This window comes from Bufo gargarizans, chromosome 3 (genome assembly GCF_014858855.1).
Source record: "Bufo gargarizans isolate SCDJY-AF-19 chromosome 3, ASM1485885v1, whole genome shotgun sequence".
NCBI lineage: Eukaryota > Metazoa > Chordata > Amphibia > Anura > Bufonidae > Bufo > Bufo gargarizans.
The window spans coordinates 401,598,370-401,625,279 of record NC_058082.1 but is presented as its reverse complement, the minus strand read 5'-3'; the positions used below and the strand labels follow the sequence as shown (position 1 = coordinate 401,625,279).

At 43.2% G+C, this 26,910-nt stretch overlaps 1 protein-coding gene across 1 annotated transcript in view; it reads left to right on the top strand.

Annotated features, from left to right (window-relative positions):
* Positions 1–21,826, top strand: part of SYPL2 (synaptophysin like 2) — a 29,429-nt gene extending 7,603 nt beyond the window's left edge. The window contains exons 4-6 of the mRNA XM_044286514.1: positions 15,028–15,226; positions 20,484–20,675; positions 21,438–21,826. Of these exons, the coding sequence (XP_044142449.1) occupies positions 15,028–15,226; positions 20,484–20,675; positions 21,438–21,569 (523 nt within the window). The 3' untranslated portion in view covers positions 21,570–21,826. The remainder of the gene's footprint in view (positions 1–15,027; positions 15,227–20,483; positions 20,676–21,437) is intronic.
* Positions 21,827–26,910: the final 5,084 nt, after the last annotated feature.

The following is a 26,910-nucleotide window of genomic DNA, read 5'->3' as shown; positions in this document are numbered from 1 at the left end:
TTATTACATCTTTTTGGGTAAGAGAAGCAATGAAAAAATTGCAAATCTGCCATTTTTACCCTTTTTTCCATTACACCATTCTCTGTATTTGAATTAAAAAAAATATTTTAATAGTATGGGCGTTTTCGGTCGCGGTAATACCCATGATGATGGCTCGTGATTTATTGTTATTTTAGGTATTTATTTTTATATTATACGGAAAGGGGGGTGATTGAAATATTTTTAACATTTAACATAAAAAAAAAAAAGGTTATTACTATTTTGAAGCTAATATATGAGCCTACAAATTCATTTTTTTCATTTTTGTACAATCAGGGATTTTTAAAATGAGTTTATGTCAATTGCTCATGTCTTATGTTGGCCTGCCATCTGGTGGCTAAAATAAGAATTGCAGCATGAATGCTATCAACCTCTTCAGCAAGTCTGATAGTATTCAGAGCAACTACCGACAGTCCATTGGCCGCAAGAGGTGTCGGTAGGAAGCCTGGAAGCGCGAGCTTCTGTTTTTTTGCGCATTTAGATGCCGTGATCTCACTTGATCATGGCATCTAAATCCCTTAATTACCGGTATCGGCATTATTGCCGGTCACGCTAATTAGCTGCAGGTCTCTGCTGTTTGAATCAGCAGAGCAGGCGGCATGTTCGCACATCGTTCCGGATAATCAAGCACACAAAATCCTTCCTTTATAACAGTGCAGTTATATGATATAGCAGTAAATCTGCTGCCTGCCCTACAGAAGGTCTAAGGTTCAATTCCAAACAGAGACCTGTAAATTTATTTCTTTAGTAAATATCTGTGTTGGGAGAGGGTCCCCATACCAACCCAACCCACACGGCATCATTAGTATTCACTGCAGTGAAATAAATTCTTATGAGACTGACCATGTCACAGACCCTAGGTGGCTGGGCCTCTGTCTGCAGTAACGCAAGTACTGCCCTGATGGTGGACCTTTTTCCACCAAACATAGTATTGTACATTTGTGGTAAAAAAAAAAATCCACATTTGTCTTATCTGCAGGGGCGTACACAGAAATCATTGGGCCCCATAGCAAGAATTTAGATTGGGCCCCCATGCCCGTTCCTAGTCCCTCCTACTATGCGCCCTGGCTCCTCTCACTACCCTCCCTAACTTCTCCCCTGCTCCACCTCATGCAGAAGTATTTTGTTCTACAAAATGGCAGTACTCATGCCGATCACAACAGACCCATTAGGGTACTTTCACACTTGCGGCAGGACGGATCCGACAGGCTGTTCACCATGTCGGATCCATCCTGTGGCTATTTCGCCGTGCCGCCGCTCCGTCCCCATTGACTATATGGTGCACGGCGAGAGTCGCCGGACTAAAAAGTCAGACATGCAGTACCTTTTAGTCCGGCGGCTTTCGCCGTGCACCGCCATGCTGCGCCAGAGCTCCGCCCCGTTATAGTCAATGGGGACGGAACGGCGGTCGCGCGAAATAGCCACAGGACGGATCCGACATGGTGAACAGCCTGTCGGATCCGTCCTGCCGCAAGTGTGAAAGTAGCCTTATAGAGAATGGGATCTGATAGGTCCCGGCGGTGTTCAGCATATATTGACAAGAATCTGGGGCGTTACATGATGTAATACCAACTTTCCTGCTGTCCAGCATTGCACATGCGCATAGACATGAGAAAAGTTTGAGGAAGCGAGTGCCCCCCTTCCCCATCCTCTGTGTCATGCAGGACAGCTGGGAGACACTGACATTACTCGCTATCCTGCATGACACATGTGCAGAGACAGGAGTCTCTGGGAAAGCTGAGTGAACCCCTCCCCCCTGCCTTTCCATGTTCTTATTATCTGCATTTATGCCTTGCAGGATAGCAGGAAATCTGAGGGACATTGCATGATGTAAAAGCACCCAGCTTTTCTGCTGCCCTGCATGGCACATGTGAAGAGACATGAGAATACTCTGAGAACGCTGAGTGACACAGCTCCCACCTCCCCTCATATCTGCTCCTGCCTCTGCACCTGTGCCATGCAGGACATCAGGAAAGCTGAGTCACATTACATAATAGCACCCAGCTTTCCTCCTGTTCTGAATGACATATGTGCAGAGGAATAGCCTGGGAAAGCTGAGTGACCCCCCCCCACTGTCCTCACCTACAAGTGGTCACTTACTTCATTACTGGTGGGGTAGTGGCAATCCGGAGGAAATAGGAATCAGGCATAATGGAGCTAACAGGCGGAAGGCGGAGCTAGCCGACGGGAGGCGGGGCTAGCAGACGGGAGACAGTTAGGAAGCTAGACGGGGGCGGGGCCTCTCCTCCACTGCGGGCCCCTCTTCCTCACGGGCCCCATAGCAGCTGCGTGGTCTGCCTATATGGTAGGTACGCCACTGCTTATCTGTCTATATAGAACATTGTACCAGAACCATTTATGAACATTCAGGTGGTCTAGGTTAAATTTGAGACAGGCCGCACAGTTTTTATAGCAACAGTTACAGTCATGTACTTATCTGCTTCTCTGTTGTGGCATAGCTGGAGTCATTCTGTCAGTCAGGGTACATTCACACGACCTTGTGTAATCTTTTCTGTTTTGTGGTCCAAAAATAACGGAACCGTGTGTCCGCATTTTGCGGACGAATGATTTCCGCTTGTGTTCCGTATGTCTTCTGTTTTTTATGGTACGCCAAAAACGGAAGGAAAAAAAAAGAGAGAGAGAAAAAAATAAAAGAATTATTAAGGCCTTCAATAAAACGGTAACAGATCCGCAAAAGACGGATGACATACAGAAACCATTCCGTATGTCATCGGCAATTTGCGGATCCATTGACTTGAATAGGACTGCAGACTGATCTGTGTGGACAATAGTAGTACAAGCTTCATATTTTTGCAGACTAGAAATGTGGAAGCACGGATGCGGACAATATACTGAACGTTGTCCGCACATTTTATTCACCCATAGGAATGAATGGATCCGCATCTATTCCGCAAAATGCGGAACAGATGCGGATCGGACGTGGATAAAATGATATGGTCGTGTGAATGTACCCTCAGGTTGATTGGCCTATCAAGGAGCAGGGACGCCGGGCCAATCAGGCTTGCCTGTTACTGCCAATTATATTCTGATGTTACCTCCTGGTATTGACCCTTTCTGTTATTTGACTCATGATTGTATCCTGTTTTGGCTCTGACATTTTACCTTCTGGTTCTGTCTTTGTCTACTGGTATTTGCACCTCTTTTTCTTCAGGTCCCTGTACTTATTTACTGTAAGTTAGGAACCATCAATGGTCATTTAGGATGGAAGGTCCAAGTAGGTAGGGATAGTGGCGTGGGTGGAAGTACAAGGCTGCAGTATTCCCTATCTTATATGACACCTTCTTGGTGTCCTTCTATGAACACCATTCTTGTCCAGTGGATTTCTAATAATGAACATATGAACAGAGATGTTTGCAGTTTGCAGGTCTTTTGCTGGTACCCTTAGGCCTCTTTCACACAGGCGTCCCGGATTTGCTCCAGATGCATTGTATGTGCATTGCGGGATACCCGCGCGAGAAGGCAGTTTTGACTGCAATTGCATTCCGATGTTCAGTTTTTTCTGCGCGAGTGCAATCCGTTTTGCACGCACGTGATAAAAAACTGGATGTGCGAACCCAGACTTTTTCGCTGAAGTTCGGGTTAGGTGTTCTATTCATTTTATTATTTTCCCTTATAACACGGTTATAAGGGAAAATAATAGCATTCTTAATACAGAATGCTTACTAAAATGTGGCTTGAGGGGTTAAAAAAAAAACTCACCTCATCCTCTTGTTTGCGCAGTCGGCATGTCTTCTTTCTTCTTCTTTCAGGACCTGCAAAAGGACCTTTGATGATGTAATCGCGCTCCCCACGTGGTGAGCGTGGTGACGTCAGCGCAGATCCTGCTGAATGAAGATAGAAGGCAGTTTACCCCTATGCAGCAGAATGGTATATGTATCAGTCCTGTGTAATGTATCCATGACCTAAGTGAAACATGGCATCAGTCATGTGACACTCTTCACATCGTATAATCCCTGACATTCAGTAAGCAATACTGTTACATTAACTACATGTGCTGGGTCTGCACACAGGACACATTCATGTGATAAGTAAATATGATTAGTGCTGGAATAATGATTTTATTGTGGTTATTATAGTAACTACATTACTATGTGTATTTACATGACAGTCTACCTCTAGGTGATGGTGATTATGTAAAATGGCTGCCTGTCTCTAGGTGATGTTCTACACAAACATTGTACAGACATGATGAGATGCTGCTGCAGTTACTAATAGTGTATACACTGTACATGTTCTACTCCCCAATACACTACTATTCACCTTATATACCTGGGCAGCTAACTGAAAGTCAGGTCACGATACCAGCTCTCCTATGGATGCATTTTACAGGACTAAAGAGGCTAGTGTATGGATATAATAAAGGTCTGCAAGCATTTTAAATTGATGTATATTAGAAAACTGTTCAACATCCTATTCTCTACATAAATGTAATAATTAAAACTGGATTCTGGGCTTTGACGTCAAGGAGGCAGGCCTATCAGGGATTGACAGCTATCTGTATGTACTGAGCAGTCATAGACGGAAGGCTGTCAATCACTTATAGGACCGCATCCTTGACTCCAAAGCCCAGAAATAGCATGGATATAAATTAATGCATTATAAGTTATACTGAATATTTTCCATAAAACTATGTATCAATATGCTCAGCTCCTCCTGTTCTATAACATGCTGCCTGTAGCTTACATTGTATTTTCATGGTAACAGGTACCCTATAATTGAAGTACTTTTAGCCAATTAGCTCTTGGAGAAGCTATTAAATGGGTTTTCCGGGATTTTAATATTGATAACTTATCCTCAGGATAGGTCAGCAAAATCAGATTGGTGGGGGTCCAACACCCAGCACCTCCGCCGACCATTTCTTTGAAGAGAAGGCACACGCTATGTACGAGCGGAGAATCCCCTTCATGAAAATCATGGAAAAACCCTTCAAGAGGTTCACTTATTTTGTCCCCTGTTTACTGAATAAGACCTTAGATTATTTGGTTTTTCTCTGTGACTGTGTAGCAATCAGCCATTTTTTTAGTAATAAAGACAGAAATCCAGGTAACTCAAAAACATGTATTTACTTTTCTTGCAACAATATATATATATATATTTTTTTTTTTTTTTGTTCGGTCCAAGCTCCCCCTAGTAAGGATCAGGAATTCTGTACCAAAATAACAGGGTGGATATTCACTGTAAAACAGAATTTTGAGATTTTCCTCATGCCCTTTAAATTTCTTTGTACTTTATAAAATCACATTTCAGAGGGTTTTTCAACATTTTAATACTGATGACCTATCCTCTTATCAGCTGATCCCGCCAATCAGCTGTTTGAGTAGGCACCGGCGCTCCTGTGAGTGCCACGTTCTTGTCACAGCTTACCAAGAACAGTGCCGTACATTATATAGCAGCTATGCTTGGTATCACATGCAACGCCATTCACTTTAACCCCTTAGGGACTGGGCTCATTTTCACCTTAAGGACCAGGCCATTTTTAGCAAATCTGACCAGTGTCATTTTATGTGGAGATAACTTTAAAACACTTTGATTTATCCAGTCCATTCTGAGATTGTTTTTTCGTCACACATTGTACTCCATGACACTGATAAAATGGATTAAGTTTCAATTTCTCTACTTCTATAATACATAGTAATACCTCCAGAAATAGTTATTACTTTACATTCCCCATATGTCTACTTCATGTTTGGATCATTTTGGGAATGATATTTAATTTTTTGGGGATGTTACAAGGCTTAGAAGTAAATCTTGAAATTTTTCAGAAACTGCACCCCTCAAGATATTCAAAACTGATTTTACAAACGTCGTTAACCCTTTAGGTGTTCCGTAATAATTAATGGAAAATAGTATTACAATACAATATTGAAAAGGAACGCCATACGGTCTTTGGAAGGCAGATTTCGCTGGACTGGTTTTTTGACACCATGTCCCATTTGAAGCCCCCCTGATGCACCCCTAGAGTAGAAACTCCAAAAAAGTGACCCCATTTGAGAAATTACATGATAGGGTGGCAGTTTTGTTCTTACTAGTTTAGGGTACATATGATTTTTGGTTGCTCTATATTACACTTTTTGTGAGGCGAGGTAACAAGAAGCTGTTCTGGCACTTTTTTTTGTTATTTACAACATTAATCTGACAGGTTAGATCATGTAGTATTTTTATAGAGCAGGTTGTCATGGACGCGGCGATACCTAATATGTATACTATTTTTTTTTATTTATGTAAGTTTTACACAATGATTTCATTTTTTAAACAAAAAATGTTTTTTTCAGTTTTTGGGCGATTATTTTGGGTAGGGTATGATTTTTGCGGGATGAGATGACAGTTTGAGTGGCACTATTTTGGGGTGCGTATGACTTTTTGATCGTTTACTATTGCATTTTTTGTGATGTAAGGTGACGAAAAATGGCTTTTTTTACACCGTTTTTATTTTTATTTTTTACGGTGTTCATCTGAGGGGTTAGGTCATGTGATATTTTTATAGAGCAGGTTATTACAGATGCAGCGATACCTAATATGTATACTTTTATTTATTTATGTAAGTTTTACACAATAATATAATTTTTGAAACAAAAAAAATCATGTTTTAGTGTCTCCATAGCCTGAGAGCCATAGTTTTTTCAGTTTTTGGGCGATTATCTTGGGTAGGGTATGATTTTTGCGGGATGAGATGATGGTTTGATTGGCACTATTTTGGGGTGTGCATGATTTTTTGATCGCTTGCTATTACACTTTTTGTGATGTAAGGTAAACAAAAATTGCCTTTTTTACACAGTTTTCTTTTTTTTACGGTGTTCATCTTTTTATTTTTTATTTTTTACGGTGTTCATCTGAGGGGTTAGGTCATGTTATATGTTTATAGAGCCAGTCGATATGGACGCGGCGATACCTAATATGTCTACTTTATTTTTTTTCTCCCTACTTTTTACCAATTTTTTTTACTTTATTTGGGGAAAATGACTTGAAACTAAATTTTGGGGGGGGGGGAACTTTTTTTTCCCACTTAATTCTTTTCCACATTTTGGGACTTAAAGTTTTGGGGGTTTAATCCCTTTTACAATGCATTCCAATACTTCTGTATTGGCTGTATGAGTAATACAGTGTGTATTACTCATACAGCTTCCGGCCTGTGAGATCCAGGGGGCTGGATCTCACAGGCTCGTCACTGGAAGGCAGTGCCATTGCCTAAGGAAGGCATTGCGCTGCCTTCCATGCCATCGGGTCCCCCTTACAGCCGCACGGGGACCCAATGGCACCTCCGACCACCCGCTGCAACTCCCATAAAAGCTGCATACCGCAGGTCTGAATTGACCTGCGGTTTGCGTTGATCGCCGACACGTGGGGGTCACGGGACCCCCCCCTCGCATTGACCCAAGGTGCCTGCTCAATAATTTGAGCAGGCACCTTGTTCCTCTCACCGCGTGACGGTGATCGGAAATACACAGGACGTACCTGTACACCCTGTGTCCTTAAGAGGTTAAAGAGGCTGAGCTGCATTTAGGTCATATGACCAATGAACGTGTCATCACAGGCCTAGGGAAAGCTGTGAGAAGGCTGCGGTGCTCACAGGATCGCCTGTGCCTTCTCAAGCAGCTGATCGGCAAGGGTCCTGGGTGTCGGAACTCCACTGATCAGATCCTGAGGATAGGTCATCAGTAGTAAAATGTCGCAAAACCCCCTTAAATATACCTTATAACTATATACTACTCATCATTGAAATTGTAACACCAGAAAGGAGAAGTCATAAGGTTATGCAAATTGAGGAAGTAGAAGGTGTCGCTAAGATCTGCAGATGATCAAATTTTCAAGCACATAGATCCAATCTGTGGCATGTGGAAGGAACATAAAAGCCAGATTGAAAGCAAAGTTTTTTAGCCAAATGAAACCTCAAAAATCGGATCAAGTCAAGTGGGATGATTGTGTGATGTCTCCTGTTCATCAATGTGCTAGTTATTGCCACAGAGGCAACTGAGAGACCTTGGTTTATCACTTCAGCAGAAGTGGTTGGGAGAACGACTGGAATGACAGCAAGAGGTTCACAGAGGCAAACCTCTGCATTGATGGATCATCTGATTAGAAGAATGGTACATAGTGATCCATTCAGTACTGCAAGTGAAATTAGACATCCCCAAAAAAGGGTTGCTTTTGCAAGACACTAGGCTACTACAAACCAGACGTGGAGCTACAGGTGTTCCATTCACCTCATACCACCATTCTCAAAGGCTATCATGATACACAGCCAGACTGCAATGGACTCTATCACTGAAACCAACCACCTAAAACATAACTTTTAATATTTATATAATAAAATTTAATCTGGGCCCCTCATGTGGGGACTAATATACATACAGACAGACAGACAATAAGGAACTACTAAGGACCATGTAGGGGGTAGATGTTACCGGTGGTGGACAAGGGGCAAAACCATATGGGTCCCTAGTGTATCCCTAGGGTGTCCCTAAACTGTTCTCTGCCCAGAGATGCACCTAGATGGTAGGAGCACTCTGTCCCCGTACCTAGCCTACCTGTCCTTATAGCGCCCTTACAACATAAATGGACCCATATGGATGCCTCCATTTTTGTTGTAAGGGCGCTATAAAGACAGGCAGGCTAGGTACGGGGACAGAGTGCTCCTACCATCTAGGTGCATCTCTGGGCAGAGAACAGTTTAGGGACACCCTAGGGATACACTAGGGACCCATATGCAGTGCTCCAGACAAAAAAAAATACCTAGTAGCCATTGGCTCCTGAACTGAAAAATGTAGGAGCCAAATTAAATTTTTAGTCGCCAAATTGAAACCGAATCAAAATTTTGGTATCTTGACAATGCTATGCCGATCAGATCGGCGTAGGGTTGTATTGATACCAAAATTTTGATTCGCTTTCGTCACCATAAAAAGTATTGCGATACTCAATACCACGCAAAAAAAAAAAAAAAAAGCTGCGTGCATTTCGCATTTTATGAAACATTTGGCCCATAATAGAACAGTCCCATCCTATTTTTTTGGGGGGTGACAAGGTGACAAAAAAATGACGAATGCTCACCGCATGGGAGATATTTTTTAATAATTTAATAGTTTGGACAGCGCTGTGTAATATGTTTATTTATTAATTGTTTATATATTTTATATGTAAAATTGGGAAAGGGGGGATTTAAACCTAATATTTTAGGGTACTTTCACACTAGCGTTATTCTTTTCCAGCATAGAGTTCTGTCCTAGGGGCTCTATACCAGAAAAGAACTGATCAGGCATATCCCCATGCATTCTGAATGGAGAGCAATCAGTTCAGGATGCATCAGGATATCTTAATTTCAGTCATTTTGACTGATCAGGCAAAAGATAAAACCGCAGCATGCTACGGTTTTATCTCCGGCGAAAAAAACTGAAGATTTGCCTGAATGCCGGATCTGTCATTTTCCCACATAGGAATGTATTAGTGCCAGATCTTTCATTCAAAATACCGGAATGCACCCGCACTAAATCCAGACCCATCCACTTCTATGGGGCTGTGCACATGAGCTGTGATTTTCACACATCACTTGTGCGTTGCATGAAAATCGCAGCATGCTTAATGTGGTGTGCGTTTTTCACGCAACGCAGGCCCCATAGAAGTTAATGGGGCTGCGTGAAAATTGCAAGCAAGTGCGGATACGGTGCGATTTTCACGCATGGTTGCTAGGATGAAAGTCTATTCACTGTATTATTTTCCCTTATAACATGGTTATAAGGGAAAATAATAGCATTCTTTACTACAGAATGCATAGTAGAAGGTCAATATAATAAACATTGGTGGTGCAGTGTGCCCCAACAAAACCCCAGTATGATAAACATTGGTGGCGCAGTGCGCCCCCCCCCCAACAACCCAGTATAATAAACATTGGTGGCGCGGTGCACCCCCCAAAACCCCAGTATAATAAACATTGGTGGCGCAGTGCGCCCCCCCAATATAATAAACATTGGTGGCGCAGTGCGCCCCCCAATATAATAAACATTGGTGGCGCAGTGTGCCCACCCTCAATATAATAAACATTGGTGGCGCAGTGGGCAGTGCCAATGAGGGTTAAAAAATAATTAACTCACCTCCTCCAATTGATCGTCTCCTGTTCTTTCTTCAGGACCTGTCAAAGGACCTGTGGTGACATCACTGTGCTCATCACATGATACATCACATGATCCATCACCATGGTAATGGACCATGTGATGAGCTCAGTGACGTCACCACAGGTCCTGAAGAAAGAACAGGAGACCGGCAGCTACGTGATCAACTGGAGGAGGTGAGTTAATTTTGTAAATTATTTTTAAACCCTCAATGGCACTTCCCACTGAACCACCAATGTTTCTTATACAAATGCAGGAGGCGGGTGCCGGAATCAAACACCGGCACCCGACCTCTATGACAGGGAGCTGCGATCAGCGGCAGTTAACACCTCAGGTACTGCACCTGAAGGGTTAACTCAACTGCCGCTGATCGCAGCTCCCTGTCATAGAGGTTGGATGCCGGTGTTTGATTCCGGCACCCGCCTCCTGTATTTGTATTATAGGTCAGTTATTTTCATTGGGGGCGCAGTGGCCACAGCCCCTCCCCTCCTCCTCCCATCTCTCTTCTTATTGGGTGTGGAAGCAGCACAGGGGGGAGGGAGAGACTCCTTCTCCACTGCGCTGCTGAGAATTCAAGAGTCTGACTCACGGTTCTTTTAACTCAAAGAATCGAATGAGCCACTAACTAAGTCAGATCTTTAGATTATTTTCACCTGTGACTCATTCGATTCTTTCTTAGACTCCCTGTACAGTGTGACTCAGACTCAGAGCTGCTAGTGCTTGCCTTTCCTCAGCTCTGATTGGTTGGTGGGCGGGGAGGGGAGGGGAGGGGCTGGCAGAAGCAGCTTCCACTCTAGGATCAGATTACACTTCTCCCCAGTCCCTCCCCTCCCTGCTGCCAGCGGCTCTGCTGTTGTGTGCTGTGACTCACTGACTCAGACTGAGAAGAACATTGTCGCCATTTGTAAATTCTAAGTCGCATTGGCGACCATTTTGGTCGCCATCTGGAGCCCTGATATGGTTTCGCCCCTTGTCCACCACCGGTAACATCTACCCCCTACATGGTCCTTAGTAGCTCCTTATTGTCTGTCTGTCTGTATGTATATTAGTCCCCACGTGAGGGGCCCAGATTAAATTTTATTATATAAATATTAAAAGTTATGTTTAAGGCCTCTTTCACACTTGCGTTGTCCGGATCTGGCGTGTACTCCACTTGCCGGAATTACACGCCGGATCCGGAAAAACGCAAGTGTACTGAAAGCATTTGAAGACGGATCCGTCTTCAAAATGCTTTCAGTGTTACTATGGCAGCCAGGACGCTATTAAAGTCCTGGTTGCCATAGTAGGAGTGGGGAGCGGGGGAGCGGTATACTTACAGTCCGCGCGGCTCCCGGGGCGCTCCAGAGAGACGTCAGAGCGCCCCATGCGCATGGATGACGTGCCATGCGATCACGTGATCCATGCGCTTGGGGTGCCCTGACGTCACTCTGGAGCGCCCCGGGAGCCGCACGGACGGTAAGTATGCTGCTTCCCCGCTCCCCACTACACTTTACCATGGCTGCCAGGACTTTAGCGTCCCGGCAGCCATGGTAACCATTCAGAAAAAGCTAAACGTTGGATCCGGCAATGCGCCGAAACGACGTTTAGCTTAAGGCCGGATCCGGATCAATACATTTCAATGGGCATTAATTCCGGATCCGGCCTTGCGGCAAGTCTTCAGGATTTTTGGCTGGAGCAAAAAGCGCAGCATGCTGCGGTATTTTCTCCGGCCAAAAAACGTTCCGTTCCGGAACTGAAGACATCCTGATGCATCCTGAATGGATTTCACTCCATTCAGAATGCATTAGGATAAAACTGATCAGGATTCTTCCGGCATAGAGCCCCGACGATGGAACTCTATGCCGGAAGAAAAGAACGCAGATGTGAAAGAGCCCTTAGGTAGTTGGTTTCAGTGATAGCGTTTTTCTTACAACTACCAATCAAGTATTTTGTCAGTTGATAAAAATTGTATACAGACTGCAATGGAGGCTCGAATGGTGGTCTATCCTTTTCTGACACAATGATAGCCAGAAATTGGTCTGGATACCACTTGGGCAACGCCATGAAAAGGCTTTCACAAGTGAACATCACTCTCCTGGGATTATGATATGGTATGGCATAATGTATGGTATCCGGTCCCCTCTAGACATAATTTCAGATACAAGTGGTACACCCATTTCTCCAAAGTGTCCCAGGAGCCGTTTTTATAACAGGACAATGCTAGGCCACACATACCTTGTGCTACGTTGAGCAGCCATCATGGCCTAAACGGGCTAACATGGCCTACAGCGTCTCTGGATCTTGATGACTTGCATGCCCAAGTGCATTCAGCATGGCAGAACATTTCTCAAACAAACATTAATAGAATGCTAAGGCCTGCAAGTGTGTGTGTGTATTTTTGCCTGTGGTGCTCTAACTTCATACTGAATAAATCGAGATGTGAATATTTTGTTTCTATTGTTTTCATTTACATATCATTATAGGATTGAAATATATAGAAGGGCACTCAACACATGGAGTCACATCGAAATCGGAAAATTTGAATATAATACGATTTATTGAACATAATCTAAAATAGACGACAATGGCAATATAAAATCAGCAACAATGAAACAAAATACGATGTGTCATAGAAGCATAAAATGGTAGTCAATAGAGCAATATAGATAATATAAAAGTGATATTATCGTGGTAAATAATGATATGATCTGACGCCGTCTATGTTAAAGAGGACCTTTCACCTGAAAACACAAGTTAAACTAAAGATATACCCTTACTTGCCTGCCCCCGGTGGTGCTTATTCAGTTGTTCATTTTGCACTCAGTGCCCCCGTTTGTCTGTGGTGCCCCCCGCAATATTTCCCGCCTTCTATGCTAATGAGCCATTCGGCTCAACTGCGTGGGCCTGCAAAAGTTCTCCCGTGCGTGTCTTTCTTCTCCCTGGCACGGGGCGCATCCAATCAGAGCGCTCCGCTCTTAGCCAGGGAGAAGAAACTCCAGTTCTTGCGAGATTCGCGAGAACTGGGCCGCAAGAATCTTGCGAGAACTGGAGCTTCTTCTCCCTGGCTAAGAGCGGAGCGCGCTGATTGGATGCGCTCCGTACCAGGGAGAAGAAAGACACGCGCGGGAGAACTTTTGCAGTCCCGCCCAGTTGAGCCGAATAGCTCATTAGCATAGAAGGCGGGAAATATTGCGAGTGGGCACCGCAGACAACCGTGGGCACTGAGTGCAAAATTAACAACTGAATAAGCACCACTGGGAGTCCCGCACATTAGATGGATCTTTTTTCGGGTACAGCAAAAGTAAGTGCTTGCCTCTTTCTCAATCCTGTTTGCTGTACCTGGAGAGTAACGCCCACAGGATCGAGGAAGAGGCAAGCACTTACTTTTGCTGTACCCGAAAAAAGATCCATCCAATGTGCGGGACTCGATTATTGTAGTGTCTGGGTTGATAGCTACCGAATCCGTGTTCGAAGGTAGTGACACGTGGGACGCCGAAAGTTAAGTCCGATACACATGGGATGCTAAATCTTCATACCCTACAGTGTACAGCCTGACTACTGCTACAGCGATTACTAGCAGAAGGCTTCAGACAAGCTCCCATACATACAAGATAAGTAAAGATTCCGATATCTAAGGCTGAGTTCACACGGGCGAGATTTCCGCGCGGGTGCAATGCGGAAGGTGAACTCATTGCACTCGCACTGAATCCTGACCCATTCATTTCAATGGGTCTGTGTACATGAGCGTTGTTTTTCACGCATCAGTTCTGCGTTGCGTGAAAATCGCAGCATGTTCTATATTATGCGTTTTTCACGCAGCCCTGGCCCCATAGAAGTGAATGGGGCTGTGTGAAAAATGCATTGCATCCACAAGCAAGTGCAGATGCCATGCGTTTTTCACTGATGGTTGCTAAGAGATGTTTGTAAACCTTCAGTTTTTTTATCACGCGTGTGAAAAATGCATCAAAACGCATTGCACCCGCGCGGAAAAAACTGAACAACTGAACGCAATCGCAGACAAAACTGACTGAACTTGCTTGCAAAACAGTGCGAGTTTCACTGAACGCATCCGGACCTAATCCGTCACGCCCGTGTGAACTGAGAATATTTCTGCTGTGCCGATTTTTTATCACCATGTGGGACGCCACAAAATGGTTTTAACATAGACGGCCTTAGATCATATCATTATTTGCCACGATATTATTGAAAGTCCTCACACCTGCAGATTTAGGAACCTAATCTGGATGTGGTGTTGACCTGCATTTTTTGTGGTACTGGACATTTTAATTGAAACCCCCCCCTTTATTACATCACTTTTATATTATCTATATTGCTCTATTGACTACCATTTTATGCTTCTATGACACATCGTATTTTGTTTCATTGTTGCTGATTTTATATTGCCATTGTCGTCTATTTTAGATTATGTTCAATAAATCGTATTATATTCAAATTTTCCGATTTCGATGTGACTCCATGTGTTGAGTGCCCTTCTATCTATTTCAATCCTGCCACATTCCTAATCTCTTGATTTGGGTGCATCAACTTTAGTTGGAGGACCGTAGAAATCCTAAATCAGGGTGAGCCGCCCCATATACTTTACATATCATTACATGTCCACCGATTCTGTGATTTCCATAATCTCATGACTTTCCTTTCTTAGCATTGCAATTTCATTGTTGAAGAATATACATTTTAAGTCTAGACATTTCATATGCTGTTATGCCATTCAATATGATGTCACCATTTATATTTATCATTTGTTTACTATTTTGATTGCATAACTACATGCTTACCGTATATAATAAAATGTGAATAGTAGCTCTTGGATACACTTTTTTCTACTCCTGCATTATATATCTGATTGTATCTTTGTATATGTCCTTAGGCTGTATCGACAGCGCTATGAGATGCCACACTGTGTGGAAACTGAAAGACGTATTTTGCATCTCTCAGGAGACTTCTCTGCACCAGCTGAATTCTTTGTTACTTTGTCAGTGTTTGCTTTCTTGTATTCCATGTTTGCACTGGTAATTTACTTGGTCTTCCATGAACGATACACTCAGATACGGAGAGTTCCAATTGTGGTAAGTGGCTCTAATAAGAACTATTAATAGGGAACAAAAAAAAAAGGGAGAGTTGGATGAAACTTTTTAAAATACTAATGAGATGCATTTATAATTGTTGGAAACGATTGACTTCGAGGCAGATTAAATGGGTTATTCCATGAGTAATGTAAAAAATGAAAAGCAGATATTATATACTACATGTAAATTCTTTCTAATAAACTTAGAACCAGCTATGTCCCTGACATGGATTCAGATATCCCCCATTAAATGCTGCAATTGCTCTGCTAGCTCAGGGGTGTGCACTTTCTGATGCAGCTTATGGCAGTTGAAGGATGGAACTGAGCATGTATGTCAACCTCAGTGAGCTGGACAGAGAATTTAGAAAAAGGGCAAACAGCAAGTGGCACTATACAGATAGAGTTCAGTGAATAATCCCTAGGAGAAATTTAGTAACATATATCATGCTATATAGTAGCCCCAGTGCCTGCCTGTCCCATTGCACTTCCAGGTGCATGACACAGAAATAAAGCCTGAAGGGGTTGGCTGTGTGGCTAAGTACACTAGATAAGCTATCCCCTTCCTCTGTTTCTTTACTAGCCATGAAAGAGAAGTGGGATGACTTAGCTACCGCACTCCATTTTAATTTTCTGAACATTAAAAGAACATTTTAACCATTCAGTCAAACCCTTTACAGATCTTCTAGGCAAACACATAAAATTCACTTTTCAATACACTATTATACAGTTACAAGAAAAAGTATTTGAACCCTTTGGAATGATATGGATTTCTGCACAAATTGGTCATAAAATGTGATCTGATCTTCATATAAGTCACAACAATAGACAATCACAGTCTGCTTAAACTAATAACACACAAATAATTAAATGTTACCATTTTTTTATTAAACACATTTATTAAACACACCGTGTAAACATTCACAGTGCAGGTGGAAAAAGTATGTAAACCCCTAGACTAATGACATCTCCAAGAGCTAATTGGAGTGAGGTGTCAGCCAACTGGAGCCCAATCAATGAGATGAGATTGGAGGTGTTGGTTACAGCTGCCCTGCCCTATAAAAAACACACACCAGTTCTGGGTTTGCTTTTCACAAGAAGCATTGCCTGATGTGAATGATGCCTCGCACAAAAGAGCTCTCAGAAGACCTACGATTAAGAATTGTTGACTTGCATAAAGCTGGAAAGGGTTATAAAAGTATCTCCTAAAGCCTTGCTGTTCATCAGTCCACGGTAAGACAAATTGTCTATAAATGGAGAACGTTCAGCACTGCTGCTACTCTCCCTAGGAGTGGGCGTCCTGTAAATATGACTGCAAGAGCACAGCGCAGACTGCTCAATGAAGTGAAGAAGAATCCTAGAGTGTCAGCTAAAGACTTACAAAGTCTCTGGCAGATGCTAACATCCCTGTTAGCGAATCTACGATACGTAAAACACTAAACAAGAATGGATTTCATGGGCGGATACCACAGAGGAAGCCACTGCTGTCCACAAAAACATTGCTGCACGTTTACAGTTTGCACAAGAGCACCTGGATGTTCCAAAAATATTCTGTGGACAGATGAAACCAAAGTTGAGTTGATTGGAAGAAACACACAACACTATGTGTGGAGAAAAAGAGGCACAGCACACAAACATCAAAACCTCATCCCAACTGTGAAGTATAGTGGTGGGGGCATCATGGTTTGGGGCTGCTTTTCTGCGTAATGGCCTGTGCTGATTGCTATCAACGAAGGAAAAATGAATTCCCAAGTTCATCAAGAAATCTTGCAGGAGAACTTAAGGCCATCTGTCCACCAGCTGAAGGTCAACAGAAGATGGGTGTTGCAACAGGACAAAGCATAGAAGTAAATCAACAACAGTATGACTTAAACAGAAGAAAATACGCCTTCTGGAGTGGCCCAGTCAGAGTCCTGACCTCAACCCGATTGAGATGCTGTGGCATGACCTCAAGAAAGCGATTCACACCAGACATCCCAAGAATATTGCTGAACTGAAACAGTTCTGTAAAGAGGAATGGTCAAGAATTACTTCTGACCATTGTGCACGTCTGATCTGCAACTACAGGAGACGTTTGGTTAAAGTTATTGCTGCCAAAGGAGATTGAACCAGTTAATAAATCCAAGGGTTCACATACTTTTTCCACCTGCACTGTGAATGTTTACATGGTGTGTTCAATAAAAACATGGTAACATTTAATTATTTGTGTGTTATTAGTTTAAAGAGGACCTTTCACTAGTTTAAAAACTAACTATATCAGTGGGCAGAGCGGCGCCCAGGGGTCCCCCTGCACTTACTAGTATGTCTGGGCGCCGCTCCGTTCGCCCAGTATAGGCTCCGGTGTCTGCAGCTCTCTCTGTTGTACTGGGCGGATACTAGTAAGTGCAGGGGGACCCCTGGGTGCCGCTCTGCCCACTGATATAGTTAGTGTTTAGTTTTTAAACTAGTTATGTCCTCTTTAAGCAGACTGTGATTGTCTATTGTTGTGACTTAGATGAAGATCAGATCACATTTTATGACCAATTTGTGCAGAAATCCATATCATTCCAAAGGGTTCACAAACTTTTTCTTGCAACTGTATATAATTTATTAGAAAATATATTCAATATCTTTTTTTTCTTATTTTCACATTCAAGAGCCAAAGTGGAGGGAAAAAGTCAGTGCGTTTTATAAACGAAAGGTGACCCCAAATGTGCAGGCTGCAGCAGCTCAGGAGTTCTCACTAACGGCTCCTGAGCTGCCATGAAACTGTGGGCGGGCGGCCAGGAGTTAGCGCGGGCTGGCAGCAGAAGTTAGTCTTCAGTGAAACCTCCACCCTGGAGGGCCGCAGGTTGAGCATGCCTGGTTTATATTAAAGGGGTATTCTGATCTTAGACAATGGGGGCATATCGCTAGGATTTTCTGATAGGTGCGGGTCCCACCACTGGGACCCACACCTATATCGAGAACGGAGTGGAGAGCGCTGTGGCTGGAGGATTTCCCGGGGTCCGTACACCACCAAGCGATAATCCCCACCTCTCCCATAGAAGTGAATGGGAGCGTGCCACGCATACGGCACTAGCCAAGCCAGCGTTCGGCTATTTTCGGCGGCCCCATAGAAATAAATGGAGGGCGGCTGCGCATGCACAGAGCACTCTCCTTCACTTTCGGGCTCCGTTCTTGATATAGGTGCGGGTCCCAATTGTCTGAGATGAGAAAACCCCTTTAAATATGACTATAACCCCCTCATCCGTAGGAATGCACCCATGAACTACAGTATATGGGTGGATTCCTATGGATGAGGGGGGTTATAGTCATATTTAATATGGACAGTTCTGTAATTGGCATGTGTATATATTAAATATGACTATAAACCCCCTCATCCATAGGAATGGGTGCATTCCTATGGATGAGGGGGGTTATACGGTAGTCATATCAGTTACCGTAAGCTTATATTGGTACAGTCCCTGGACAGTGTTCATATTTAATGTCACTATAACTCCCCTCATACTTAAGAATATACCAATATACAGTACCTACAGTACTTCAGTGTATTCTTTAGGATGATGGGGGTTATATCCACAGATTCCCCCATAACAGTGTCATCCACATATCCCCCATAACAGTGTGTCATCCACAGATCCCCCATAACAGTGTGTCATCCACAGATCCCCCATAACAGTGTGTCATCCACAGATTCCCCCATAACAGTGTCATCCACAGATCCCCCATAACAGTGTGTCATCCACAGATCCCCCATAACAGTGTGTCATCCACAGATCCCCCATAACAGTGTGTCATCCACAGATCCCCCATAACAGTGTGTCATCCACAGATCCCCCATAACAGTGTGTCATCCACAGATCCCCCATAACAGTGTGTCATCCACAGATCCCCCATAACAGTGTGTCATCCACAGATCCCCTATAACAGTGCGTCATCCACAGATACCCCATAACAGTGCATCATCCACAGATCCCCATAACAGTGTGTCATCCACAGATCCCCATAACAGTGTGTCATCCACAGATCCCCCATAACAGTGTGTCATCCACAGATCCCCCATAACAGTGTGTCATCCACAGATCCCCTATAACAGTGCGTCATCCACAGATACCCCATAACAGTGCATCATCCACAGATCCCCCATAACAGTGTCATCCACAGATCCCCTATAACAGTGTCATCCACAGATACCCCATAACAGTGCATCATCCACAGATCCCCCATAACAGTGTGTCATCCACAGATCCCCTATAACAGTGCGTCATCCACAGATACCCCATAACAGTGCATCATCCACAGATCCCCATAACAGTGCGTCATCCTCAGACCACCATTAGTTCAAAACCCACCAAAAGCACACCTTTTGGTTCAAGATATTTTTTTTCTTATTTTCCTCCTCAAAAACCTAGGCGCGTCTTATCATCAGGTGCGTTTTATAAAGCCCAAAATATGGTACATCTTCATTTACTGAACTTTATAGAGCCAGACAGGTTTGACACGCGCAGGTTTGGGACCCTAAATCCCAGGTGCATAACATCATGCTGATAGTCCTAAACCAGGTGACATGTTCCCTTTAATAAAAAAGACATTATAGGACACTATAAGTAATGGATTTGCATGGTTATTGTTGGGGGAGGGGGGGGCTTATCTGGTTTGGCTTATGTACGTTGCTATTTATATAGACATCACTGTACAACTGTTTATTAGACAGGGCAATATTTGTACTCTTATCTTGCTTTATCATTTATCAACACAAATATGTCAAATCTTTATCTTTTGTATATGACAAAATGTTATTTCAATAAAAAATATATTTGATTAAAAAAAAATAAGTAATGGATTTGAAGAATTTAAAGTGTAACTGTCATTCTTTTTTTATTTTGGTAATGTATAGGGGCAGTGATACTGACAATTTTATAATATACTTTAATTACTGAAATTGTACATTTCTATTAGAAAAATAGCTCTAAAGTGGCCTATTTTGAGCCTTAGCAACGCTCCTCTGTCTTTTGTTTACATAACTGGAGATATTCTCCAGGCTGCCTGTATTACAAAAATGGTTAGAATCACTGCCCCTATACATTACAAAAATTACAAAAAAAATGACTTTTACACTTTAAAGACAAATATTTGATCTCTTTCTTTGCATTTACTGTTATATTTTCTTATACAGTGTATAGTATGTTCCATTTCACTGCTGTGTATACCCTATTTACACTAGAACTGCTCTATCACCCAAGACCAAAGGCCTTCATTATGTTAATATCATTTTGCAGGATTTCTGTGTGACAGGTGTCTTTACCTTCTTGTGGCTTGTAGCTGCTTCAGCCTGGGGAAAGGGTCTCACGGATGTGAAATTAGCTACTCACCCATCTAGCATCCTTTCATCAATGCCAGTGTGCCAGTTAGAAATCGCATCTTGCTCTGCTGGTGTTACACCATTCTATGGCCTCGCCAATATATCTGTGGTAAGAGTACTTAAAAATTAAATCAGTGCTGTCTACCTAAAAGTCTACCGAAAAGAAAATGTTAGAATTATTATTAATCTTAAGAGAACATTAGAATGATTAATCTTAAAGGGGTTGTGCATGGCATAATACTGATGACCTATCCTCAGAGATATACAGCAGAAGGCAGTTAAAGGAGATTTCCAACCACATAAAATATTTTGCAAACAGTTTACAATGGTATAAAATAACAGGAGCAGGAATACTCACCTTACCTATCCAAAGCCTCTCCCATGCTGATGCTTCCCTGGTAGCCCGCCAGTCTATGCTTACCAGGCTCCAGCAACGACGTGGTGTGTTGCCACTTGACTGATGCAATCACTGGTTGTATTGGTGATGTGTTGACCTCTATTGCCAGTGATTCACTACAGCAGTCTCCTGTCAGCTCAATGCGACGTCACTGGAGCCAGGTGACTGTTGGGAAAACAGGAAAGCTTTAGCAGGGGATTGGTAAGGTGATTGTTCATCTTTTTTGTTAATCTTTGTTATTTTATACCATGTTAAGCGGTTTATAAAGGAAATCATGGTGTTAGAAAATCCCTTTAAAATTATTGTGCCCCCACCATGCTTTTGCTTAATGGCAAAAAAGTTGAGTCTTTCTTTATTATAGTCAGCAAAAATGGCCTGTTCTAGTCACGACTGTACCCTCATAGGACTCTAGTTATGCCGTTTGTTATACAACAGCTTCCAATAAGACTTCATTTTCTTTGCTTTCACCTACAGCTCTTTGGATTTTTGAATTTTTTCACCTGGGCGGCCAATGCATGGTTTGTGTTCAAGGAAACTGCATGGAGCAAACAAGCGGCCAGTAAAGAGGAGTCTGCTGAGCGTGGGGAGGCTGAAGATCTCCAGTGATCCCTCATCACTTCCCACCTAGATCGGGATGTCTTTCCCTAACTGTCACTCTACTTGTTCATTAGTGTGGACTTCTCAAGAGACTCTTGTCTTGTACTTACTTACTGTTCCCCAGCAGTTGGTTGTCATCTTGAACCAAAGTTATCCACTCCAATACAATCATTTTTTCCATCTTTCTGTTTTCCAAAGTCATTAATGCATCTAGAAGGTTTTACCTCCTCTGGTGCTATCTTTTAAATAAAATGATGTCCGCTTTCTCTCTATGTTCAGACTCTTACCTCAAGCAGGTCTACCTGTCAGGTGAATGCTTCCAATGGAGGGTGAGTTGTAGCAGGTCTACAACTATGAAGTGTTTAACAGTCAATTAAGTAACACAAAACCAGTCTGACAAAACACATGGACATTTATTAGTGCCAGGTCACACAGTTTTTTGGTGCTGATTTTGGAGCACGTCTGCCCTTAAAATCAGTTCCAAAAATGCCACTAAACAGCCTCCCATTCATTTCAATGCAGCATGCCCTATCTTGGGGCTGAATGCACACTCAATCTCCCACTGAAATTAATGGGAAGTGTAAAAAAAACTGCTCCGTATGTGTCCGTGCATGCAGATCCACGCCAAAAATCCATGTCAAATTGGCAGCACGATCCTTGCCAAATCAACATCTAAGGGCTCATTCAAACAAACGTTTTTTGCGTTCCATATACGGGCCATTTTTTGCATTCCGTATACGGAACCCTTCATTTCAATGGTTCCGCAAAAAAACTGAATGTACTCTGTATGCATTCCGTTTCCGTACTTTCGTTTTTCCGTTCCGTTGAAAGATAGAACGTGTCCTATTATTGCCCGCATATTACATTCCTTGGCTCCATTCAAGTCAATGGGTCCGCAAAAAAATGCCATTCCGTTTTTACGGAACCATCTATCCAGACCAATTTTGTGGCTGAATGCACACTCAATCTCCCAGTGAAATGAATGGGAAGTGTAAAAAAACCTGCTCCGTATGTGTCCGTGCATGCAGATCCACGCCAAAAATCCATGTCAAATTGGCAGCACGATCCTTGCCAAATCAACATCTAAGGGCTCGTTCAAACAAACGTTTTTTGCGTTCCATATACGGGCCATTTTTTGCATTCCGTATACGGAACCCTTCATTTCAATGGTTCCGCAAAAAAACTGAATGTACTCTTTATGCATTCCGTTTCCGTACTTTCGTTTTTCCGTTTCGTTGAAAGATAGAACGTGTCCTATTATCGCCCGCATATTACGTTCCTTGGCTCCATTCAAGTCAATGGGTCCGCAAAAAAATATCCATTCCGTTTTTACGGAACCATCTATCCAGACCAATTTTTTCTATGTAATTACTGTATATTGTATATGCCATACGGAAAAACGGAATGGAACCACTACTGAAAAGAAAAACGGATCCAGAAAAAACGCCCTGCAAAACACTGAAAAAACATACGGTTGTGTGAACGAGCTTAGGTCATAGGGCTATTGCCACAAATCTGTGGAATAATCCATTGCATATTTTTCCACAACAAATTACAGCCCATGTGGACATTCCATCCCTTATTACTACATCCAGTGTTGGACTGGCCCACCAGAGAATCCTCCGGTTGGCCCAGTCTCTGAAGCCATAGTGGGCCCTAAAGTTCCAGGAGAAAAATCCCAATTAGAGCTAATCACTTGACATTAAGGTCTATTTCTTTGATTCAAACCCTATTAGACTTTATAGATGATATAGGGGTTTGGGTCCTCTGGTGGACCTAAGGAATCCCTGTGTGAAATTGCCTACATCCAAGTTATGTCAATGATTGAAACATAGAAGTACATAATAAAGCCCTAAGCTGGCGGTGGATCTGCTGAAGTTATGAAGAGGTGCAGGCATCCAGCGCCTGTACTAAATGTAAGACAGCTTCCGAGAACCACACCCACAATTTTAGACCTGGCGTGAGGGGGCTGAAGTAGCAGATAGTGGTCCAACTAACCATTGTGACGCTATCTGTGTCTGAAATACGCCTAATATAGGCATATTTCAGTATAATAAATGACCCCCAAAGTTCTTACTTCTTATAAAAAATATCTGGCAACTGCTGCATCACAGTACTGTGTGATAAACAACCCAGCTGCTGCAGAACCTCCATTTAAAAAGGTAGGTCTGCATGTCAGTCACATTGTTAATATGAAGCTTCCCCTTTTCTTCACACAGAGGTTACATAGTCACATAGGTTGAAAAAAGACACCGGTCCATTACGTATTTAATAGCATTCTCAAGCTTTGGCTTTGTGGTTTTATGTGGCAACAAAACTACCTTGTAAATTCTGATATTCTCACATTATGTTACTTGTAAACATTTATGCCATTATACAATAATGTGTGCACATAGAAGTGCCATCATGGTAGATGCACAATGCTCCATATCACCTCCACATGTGGTGTCACATTATAGACTGTCTCCACTGTAGTATCTATAAACTGTTGCTAAAACAGAGGTGCCTTTTATAATTGTGTCAAATTCTGCAGTCCAAGTGTAGCATGCAGTGGGCATGGACCCATTGTGCCAACTAAACCAGTTTGACTTTGGGCTAAACCTAAAGCCGTTGTCCTAGCGGTTCCCTGATATTCACCATTTAATCCCTGTACAGGGATCTGGCCTTCACTGCAGAGAACCAACCAGTTTGTTACCTCTTCCAGTAATCCTGGTGTAGTTGACCGCTAACCAATGGAGGCCAGAGACACCAGTGTGAAACACCAAGGACTCAGGCAAAAGGCATAGTCTGAACACAGTCCAAGATCAGGGCAGGCTGAGTATGTGTGTATTCAAGATAGCAATTCCAAGGTTCGGGCAGGCTGAGTATGTGCGGAATCTAGGTACTAGTTCCAAAGTTGGGACAGTCGGCAAGAAGCAGAATCAGTAGACAGGCAAGGTACTCAGACAAGAGATCACACGTTCGCTGGTTACTAGAGATTAGAAAACCTCAAAGCTCAGACTAGGAGGTGGAACCATAGCCCAGCTAAATAGGGAAACTGATCAGCACCTGGACAGGGAGCCCAAGAGAAGGATTAACTCTCACAGTGCTGAAAGGAAGTTCACAGAGTACTAGTCCCAATACACACAGGGAGAGAGGAGCGATATCCGTGCCTGTCCAGGACAGCAGGACAACCGCAGGCATGGAGGTATGGCATGACAGCAAGCAGTAATGTCAGAGTAGCCACATAAAATACAGAAAAATGCTCCCATACATGCAATACAGAAAAACCATCCATAGCCAAAGAGTATTCATCTATCCACAATAATACCCTGTTCTCAATATAAAAATAGTCAACTGAAGTGCCTGCCTGCCAAGTGCAGGGGAGGTCATATGAGACTTGGCCAAGTACAATAGAAGTGCATTTGGAAAATATCACCCTCTCATTGCCACCAATGAGATCATCAGTGAGGTCAACAAGATGCTGTTATAGTAGCAGTACCGGCACTACCTCTATTTCATGGCTGGGTGAAGCTGAATATAATGAGTCGGGCAGTCAGCATGTAGCCGTCATGTCTGTATACTAGTCAGCTTCCAACATCAGAATATGATACGTACACTATTATTATTAAGGACCAGCATATTTGGGGTCTCAATAACTGAGTGTTTTGATTTCTCCAAGAGCAATAGAGGGAGTTTATTTTCGGCAGAGCAGTATGCGGACTATGCGGACTTGTTTTATACAGTATGAGTTTGCATTGAGGTATGTATAATTTGTTGATTGCATTTTATGCAAGGTATAATTTTGCCAACATTTTTTGCACACTATTTCTATGCTGTTTAATGTGTGGCAAAATAAGGTTATGTTTTTATTTTTTGTTACTTTTGCACAGTAAAAATATATTATATGGCAGGTCACCCAACCAAAGGCTTGGGAGTAGAGTTGAGCGAACACCTGGATGTTCGGGTTCGAGAAGTTCGGCCGAACTTCCCGGAAATGTTCGGGTTCGGGATCCGAACCCGATCCGAACTTCGTCCCGAACCCCATTGAAGTCAATGGGGACCCGAACGTCAATGGGCACTAAAACGGCTGTAAAACAGCCACGTCAGCCACCACTGCAACAGTCCATTGGCATATATTTAGGCCCAGCACCCAGGCAGAGGAGAGAGGTCCCGTAACAGACAATCTGGCTTCATGTCAGCAGAGAATCAGTCTTCATGTCATAGCAGAGAATCAGGCTTCACGTCACCCACCACTGCAACAGTCCATTGTCATAAATTTAGGCCCAGCACCCAGGCAGAGGAGAGAGGTCCCGTAACAGACAATCTGGCTTCATGTCAGCAGAGAATTAGTCTGCATGTCATAGCAGAGAATGAGGCTTCACGTCAGCCACCACTGCAACAGTCCATTGGCATATATTTAGGCCCAGCACCCAGGCAGAGGAGAGAGGTCCCGTAACAGAGAATCTGGCTTCATGTCAGCAGAGAATCAGTCTTCATGTCATAGCAGAGAATCAGGCTTCACGTCACCCACCACTGTAAGAGTCCATTTTCATAAATTTAGGCCCAGCACCCAGGCAGAGGAGAGAGGTCCCGTAACAGAGGATCTGGCTTCATGTCAGCAGAGAATCAGTCTTCATATCATAGCAGAGAATCAGGCTTCACGTCAGCCACCAGTGCAACAGTCCATTGGCATATATTTAGGCCCAGCACACAGGCAGAGGAGAGAGGTCCCGTAACAGAGGATCTGGCTTCATGTCAGCAGAGAATTAGTCTGCATGTCATAGCAGAGAATGAGGCTTCACGTCAGCCACCACTGCAACAGTCCATTGGCATATATTTAGGCCCAGCACCCAGGCAGAGGAGAGAGGTCCCGTAACAGAGAATCTGGCTTCATGTCAGCAGAGAATCAGTCTGCATGTCATAGCAGAGAATCAGGCTTCACGTCACCCACCACTGCAACAGTCCATTGTCATAAATTTAGGCCCAGCACCCAGGCAGAGGAGAGAGGTCCCGTAACAGACAATCTGGCTTCATGTCAGCAGAGAATTAGTCTGCATGTCATAGCAGAGAATGAGGCTTCACGTCAGCCACCACTGCAACAGTCCATTGGCATATATTTAGGCCCAGCACCCAGGCAGAGGAGAGAGGTCCCGTAACAGACAATCTGGCTTCATGTCAGCAGAGAATCAGTCTTCATGTCATAGCAGAGAATCAGGCTTCACGTCACCCACCACTGTAAGAGTCCATTTTCATAAATTTAGGCCCAGCACCCAGGCAGAGGAGAGAGGTCCCGTAACAGAGGATCTGGCTTCATGTCAGCAGAGAATCAGTCTGCATGTCATAGCAGAGAATCAGGCTTCACGTCACC